The sequence below is a fragment of the Littorina saxatilis genome, linkage group LG7 (genome assembly GCF_037325665.1).
Source record: "Littorina saxatilis isolate snail1 linkage group LG7, US_GU_Lsax_2.0, whole genome shotgun sequence".
Taxonomy (NCBI): domain Eukaryota; kingdom Metazoa; phylum Mollusca; class Gastropoda; order Littorinimorpha; family Littorinidae; genus Littorina; species Littorina saxatilis.
In genome coordinates, this window is record NC_090251.1 from 28,876,297 (window position 1) to 28,883,796 (window position 7,500).

Here is a 7,500-nt window from a genome sequence, read left to right on the forward strand (position 1 = left end):
TTCCTTTTTAAAGACCTCCAATAATGTTACAATAATGGAATGCTGACGGTATATCCTGTAACATGAGCTGTGTATGTCTGGACGTCTTGCCAGTGGAACAAGGAAGAGACAGCATGACTGGACAGCACTTGCGAAGGCGAGCGCCAACTGTAAGCGAACCGTTACGGCCTCTGTACTGAAATATCACCACAGAAAGCTATTGCACAACCTACCCGTTCATACAAAAGAATGAAATGTCAATGTCAACGTTGAAACCGCTGCGTGCTTAAAGGCCGATAATATCAGACAACAAAATTGGCTTAAATCTATTGTCAAATATGACATGTAGGCTAATACACTGAGAGAACTGAAATTAATTCGCTGAAAGGTTACCACAAGAGAAAAGTAACTGTGCTACTTGCAAAGATCCTTCGTAGACGGAGTACAACTCCTTAGATGGTGGGGTCAGGAGGGGGTGGGGCTGGGAGGGGGCCGGGGTGTAATTGAAAGCAGTTAATGTTGTTATTGTTTGAAACGTGTGTATGAGAAATTGAATAAAACACGCTTAAACCAATTGAAAGCAGTTGTGAACAGAATCCTTTCGTGTAGATGATAGATTTACCTTACCTGAACAAAGCAGCCATGCGAGTGTTAAGCCTCGCACAGCCGCTATCTACGACACATATCAGATTCGTTAAATGTTAAACCTGGGGTTAGCTCAACAACAATAACTTGTGAGGAAGCATTACCCTCTCAACATGATAGGCATGCCTTTCTCTGTTCAGCCTGTAAACCACCCGGTAATTATAGCTTTTAAAGCTATGCGTGCATGGGCGACGGTCATTAATTGTTACGGTCAGCCGTCAGATTTTCAGGAACATGATATTCAGAATGTAGACTGCGTAATTATTCACAGCAATACTCAAACGTGAGTAGAAAAGAAGCAGAGAAAAAATGCAGTTTAACGAAATCCTTGTGTGTTCTTAAATTGCTTGCGTTCTGTATGGTACTTCGAAAGAGAAGTGACACTATATTCTGGGAACGATTGCCACCTCATTTAGCATGGTGTATCCGCATTGCTGTCTTTCAGAAAATGCAAGACCGTGAAGTTGAAAAGGGGGTGTTGGGAAAGATTGGAAAACCCATGATGAAAAAAGATCAAGTCGCGTCCAGCGAAATGAATCAAATTTTGTCAAACTGTCGAACTTACTGAAACTGAACGCATTGCATTTTTTTTCTCACCAAGACAATAGGTTTGTCGAAACAAGAAAGCGCTGACACATTCACTGTGGCGTACGTGCAAAGCGACCTGCTGAACCCTTAAAGTGACAGCCAGTAGCACTAAAAGCCGGGTATGACGTCATAAAAGACATTTCACTCTAAACAAACAAAAATATATACAAAAAAGTGAAAAAAATAGAAGAATTTGTATGTAAAGTTTCATGAAGATATAGTAGATGAGGAGCCTGGGCCCCATAATATGGACCAGAAAAGATGACATCACGAATCTTTGTAAAAAGTCAACCTTGCTTCAAAATAACACGCTACAACTCAGTGTACGAGTCAGACGAATTCAAATATGCATCACATTTATTTGCTTTTATTCGATGAGATCATTAGTTGAAGCACAACAACAAAATGAAGAACAGAATTAAACACAGAGAGAAAATAAATGAAATTATTAACTTTCACGTAAAGTAAACAGTTTGATATATATTTTTGGAAAGCTTGAATGCTATTTATAAGTTATTTTCAGCAATCTCATTAATGCATGACTGACTGAAACCACTCGTTATCTTTTCTGTTCTTCTATGTGTTGAAAGTGGTCTGTATCAGGGGGTACATACTTTTAGATTCTGGTATTTAGATTTTATTCTGATAGAAAGACAGGGCAGGGACAACACTGCTTAAATGTAACAGTTACAGTCTTAGCTGACATGAACATAAACTTTTGTGTATTAACAACTGTGTGTATGAACAGAAACAAGTCCATTGTAGGCGTCAAATTATAGCGAACGCTGCCAACACTGTACAAAAGGGAAAAGCCTGAAGGTTTTGTGGTTTGTGCATCCACAACTATTTTGACATGTGCAAGTTATCCAGATAGGGTAAATGTATCTGATGAAATTGTTCTGAGCGCTATAGCACCATTAGTTTGTCAGAACAGGAGGTGGTCCATATTAGGACCCGGTCCATAGTAGGGCCCCTTCCCATACAAATGACATGCTACTCAAACGACAAATCTGGGCACAGGCTCCTAATCACGCGACCTTCTTGACATCAAAAACTATATCTAAAGCGCCAAGGGTTTGCACGAAGAAAATAAGACTATCGGCATAGTCAGACCAACAACAGAACTTATCAAATCATCACTCTACGTTTATCATTTGTGTGGTGCTATTCCCAATGCATGATACATGTTTTGCACGCAAGGTCACCAAACGTCACAGGATTTCAGGCCTTGAGTAGACTGATATAGACGTATCAATTAAAAGTCGTAACTAAAAATAAGGCCAGCAAAACATCTCGCTTTCATGTAAATGCTGCACGGTGACTTACGCTTCTGTGATCTTCATACCTCTTGGTAATAAAGTGAGAGAAAAAAACCAATATTGAATGGGTCCCGCATAGCCAAAAGGTTTGAAGGGGCGCAATATACCCGACTGGAATGGCGGTTTGTAGAATCTGCAGAACGCTAATGACAAATCAAATCACTTACTGTTTTCTAAATACAATATAAAATCAAAATTTAAAAGTTTAAAAATGTTCTGCGCAACGATCGCCCTTGTACGTTTTCCAATGGGACTTTTTTTGTACAAGTAAGAATCCTGGCTTTCACACAAAACCGGTCACTTTTGTTAAGCAAATCAGTCAAACAAAGTGTAAAGCATAGTCATTATATTATAATTATCAGGACAAAAAAGGGCAATTTCGCAAACGCAGTATCAAGTGTTGTAATTATAACCATTAATTGCCTGTTGCCAATTTTATTTCCGTTATTTTGAGACGTTTGCCGGTGAAATACTGAAAATATCCTATTAATACGATCTCTAGACACACGTTTTACTTGTGATCCTTTGAAAATACCTTGGACTTACTCTGTGGAGTTGTACACGAGGCATAGAAGCGTGGGAGGGGGGGGGGGGTAACGTTACGATACCCGCTGTCAGCGCAAGATTGATAGACTTTTCACTTCCTGAAACTTAATAACGTCACAATAGCATTCCAGCCATTGCATTGGCCAGGACTATTGGCTATAGGTGTACGTCAGTCAGCTCCAAAATTTCCTCAGGCCCTCCCACTCCCGACATTCCCTCCTCCCCAGTCTCACTCCAAAGAGGGTAGCTTCTACCCGCTTTGCTCACTCCTACACCCCGATTTCTATGCCCAGTACGCGGCGAAGCTAACGCGCCACTCCTTTGTGGAAAATTGTTTCGTCGTTTTCAAAGCCCTCTGGGCCCAAAACAATAAAATACTTGACTTGACTTGACTTGACAGGTACTTACAAAAAAAAAGGGTGGTGCGTTTCTTTCGACTACTCTAGGCTGCACATCTATCCTTTCCAACTTGTTAGAGAAGAGAATGACTTGTCTGTGACATCCCTTATGATGGCTTACTAGAGCCAAAACCAGATAGTTTAGTTGTAATGTTTGCTTGAAAGTTAAAGTTTTCGTGAGAAAAGTACAAATATCACAAAAAAATTACCTTTTTTCCACCGCATATGGTTTGATTTTCGGTTTGTGGTCCAGTAATCTGTCAGGAAACGAGCCAGAACTGTTCATGTGAATATGTCAATTACCAGTGTGATCAGGTTTTATCATGTCGTGTTTGTCTTAACTGTTCGGTTGTGACGCCAATTTGCTTCATATTAGGGACTCAAATTAATGCTCTCAACTTAGTTTGAATGCACATGCGCATTCGCAGGACCACAAAGGGTAGCATAACAGTGAGGAATTCTCTCGATTCATAAAGTTTTCCGGGCGATGGTTCCATACTGAAATGCTGAATAAACATATGAGGTGCGTGCTCTTGTAGGTTACCATGGCTTGCCTTTTTACTTGCAGTTACTAATGCTTCCTATTGACCGATTTTTGAAAAAGTGTGCGAAGCTAACGCGCCACTATTTTGTGGGTGATTGTTTCGTCGTTCTCAAACTGTTGTAAAATGTAGTACTTAAAAAAAAAGGGTGGTGCATTTCTTTTGACTACTCTAGGCTGCACATCGAACCTTTCCAACTTGTTTAGAGTATAGTATGTTTGCGAAAGTGTGCGAGCGTTGTTCACCACGGCGTTGTTGGGGCCAAAGCAGACGAAACGCCCGTCTGCTTCAGCGGAAGCACATGCGCGGTTTTGGTGCGAGTACGCAGAGACCAAAGCTGAAAATAAGTAATTTACCCTCTCGGTAAATTTACGTGGTAATGTACACAGAACACGTGATAATTAAAATTTTCAAGTGAATAGTATAACTCCAGGTTTTGGCACTAATACGCCGTCATAGTTCCTTCGTTATGCGGTTCCCAAGTTGTGGTCGACTTTGACGCGTATCTTCTTTTAGAATGGGATTTCTCCTGTTACACCTCAATTATTGTGCAGTCGTGGCAAGCAGTGTTTTGGTTAAGCTCTCAGTTTTCATTTATATCCAACGGACAATTTTACTCCATGTTTACTCCAGTCTTCAAAACAACTTTGTTTTCGCGTTGTTGAAAGAGTGTGCTAAGTTCTGGTTTGGGACTGGCGTCGAGAACATCTTTTTGTAGAGCCCAGCAAGTACATATTTTGGGCGAAGCTGACTTCAATCTGTTGCATGGTATTTTTGCCCAATATAGCATGCCTTCGGTGAGATTATTTCTAAGTGTATTGAGTTTGTTCTAGTTTCAGCTATATACAGTCATTCAGTAAAGTGAATCGAGATGGCAAGTGGCGCAGAAGAAGGATTACCGAATCGTGGCTTTGAACACAGCGCAGACGACTGTGAAGGGCGTCTATGTACGTCCTTAGATGAGAGAAATCCACACCTATCTGTGTTAAATCCATCCCTAAAAGCTCTGTCAAAACAAGCTTTTTTCTCCAAGAAACGCCATAGGACGGAAAATGACTGCAACGTTCAAAACCCTTCTCCAACGTCTTCGGAAGCATCGTCTTCTGATAGCTTCACGCAAGACAGCCACCTTCCACAGACAACACAACCCCTTAGAACCACTGGTGAGTTCAATTGGTTGCTAGCTTACAATAATAAAAGGCTTTCGTTATTGTTATTGAAATAAACTAATACTAGGACAAAGCATCGAATATTTACTCAGTAGGCCTACATTCTAACCAATATGTCATCAGAGTACTAAATGCACAATTTGTGAAACTTTGCACATGAATTCTTCCAGATGATCTCCAGCGAGCATTGTGTTTTCATTTTGTGGATAGACTCGATTGGTGACGTCTTCTTCTTTGTTCATGGGCTGACACTCCCACGTTCACTCATGTTTTTGCACGAGGGGATTTTAACGTGTATGACCGTTTTTACCCCTCCATTCCGGCAGCCATACCCCAGATTCCTTTGGAAGCATGCTGGGTATTTTCGTGTTTCCATAAACTACCGAACGCTGACATGGATTACAGGATCTTTTCCGTGCGCACTTAGTCTTGTGCTTGTGTGTACACACGAAGGGGGATAAGTCACTAGATTGGCGACGTAATATCCGAGTGTTTAAAAGCACAGTCAGCCTCCCGTAAACCTTCACAGACACTGCCATGCTTTTACACACAGTACAAACACCCTGTCGTTTGAAAGTTTAAAAAAAAGATAGCCCGGAAGTGTGTCCCGCAAAACGTGGTTCTCGTAGCAGACGAATGTTCTGTATGTCGCCAGTTTCTTTGAACGGTCAACCGCCACCGCTCAATTCCTGTGACTCGTAGCCGTTTGTTGCGTTTAGATTCAGAGTTACACAATAACGTGCTATTGCAGATACAGCGAGTCGCATTGAAATCACAAACTGACTTCTAACTTGTGAGAGAAAAAAAAGGAAAGTGGATCACACGGGTTCACGATGGCTCAGGGGTTAGATAAACCACGAAAACAGGTGTGTGGTTTACGCGAGCTAAATAGCCATTCAAACGAACTGTGTCATTAAATACTATTAAATGCCATTGCAAGTGTGTTCAAATAAGGTTAGAACTGCTTTTTTCATGAGAAGATTTAAATCGTTCTGTAAACCATGTGAGACGGACTGGGGCTTTAAACAAAAGTTGAGGCGGCACTGTGGCAACCAAACTCTTCGATCAGATTTATTGACATTTTTAGTCGAACATTCTTTGATTCAGTATGGTACTATGAGATTGCATTTCGGCTTCTAAACTCTAAAAAAAAGAATCTTTTTGCCAATTAAAACTCCACCTTAAGGCAAAATCGTGGTAACAGACACAAACATACTTCTTCTTCTTCTTCTTCTTCTGCGTTCGTGGGCTGAAACTCCCACGTACACTCGTGTTTTTGCAAGAGTGAAATTTTACGTGTATGACCGTTTTTACCCCGCCATTTAGGCAGCCATACGCCGCTTTCAGAGGAAGCATGCTGGATATTTTCGTGTTTCTATAACCCACCGAACTCTGACATGGATTACAGGATCTTTTCAGTGCGCACTTGGTCTTGTGCTTGCGTGTACACACGAAGGGGGATAAGCCACTAGCAGGTCTGCACATAAGTTGACCTGGGAGATCGGAAAAATCTCCACACTTAACCCACCAGGCGGCCGCGGCCGGGATTCGAACCCTCGACCTTCCGATTAAGAGGCCGACGTCTTACCACCCCGCCACAGCGCCCGTCACAAACATACTTCATTGTTTTCTTTTTAGAAGTAATTTGAAAATAAGATAAAGAAAAAAATAAAGAAAATCTGTTTGATGCAAACTGAATTCACAGTTCCTTTTATCAAGACTAAGGCGCGCTAAAAATAACAGCAACAACAACACAGAATAACAGAACAAAACAAAAACAAGCAAGTGTGCTAAATTTAATTCATTTAGGCCGAGGGTTTGACTGAATGTTCTGATGTCGTTTAACGCGGCTTGCTTCTTCATATTAACCCCTCAAAATCAAGTCTTGACTTGACAATACTTGGCTGACATACGCAACTCTCACGCTCATCTATGAGCTTCTCTCTGTTATCGTCACAATCATCATCATTATCACGGCGACCACCACGACGACTACATACAACTCCCATCATCGTTATCATCATCATCATCATCATCATCATCATCATCATCATCATCATCATCGTCATCATCATCATCAGCAGCAGCAGCAGCAGCATCATCATCATCATCACTAACATCATCATTATCATCATCATCATCATCATTTTCATCATCATCATCATCATCATCATCATTCCTTGCTCCTTGTCACTTTTTTTGTCATTTTATTCGGTGTTTTTTGTATGTTCTATGCAGATGGGCGAAACAGCAACACGGTTGGTGCGGGATGCTCTTTTCCTGCCGGGTTGCCTCTGGGACCTTTCGGCAGCTC

At 41.2% G+C, this 7,500-nt stretch overlaps 1 protein-coding gene across 4 annotated transcripts in view; it reads left to right on the forward strand.

Moving 5' to 3' along the window:
- Positions 1-4,423: 4,423 nt before the first annotated feature.
- The window catches only part of LOC138971101 (uncharacterized), a 58,333-nt gene continuing 55,256 nt past the window's right edge, over positions 4,424-7,500 (forward strand). For 3 of the 4 annotated variants that reach the window (XM_070343720.1, XM_070343721.1, XM_070343722.1), the window contains exons 1-2: positions 4,424-5,180; positions 7,425-7,500. The exon at positions 7,425-7,500 is cut by the window's right edge and continues 512 nt beyond it. In XM_070343720.1, the coding sequence (XP_070199821.1) occupies positions 4,889-5,180; positions 7,425-7,500 (368 nt within the window). In that variant the 5' untranslated portion in view covers positions 4,424-4,888. The remainder of the gene's footprint in view (positions 5,181-7,424) is intronic. The other variant, XM_070343719.1, reaches the window with a different exon arrangement.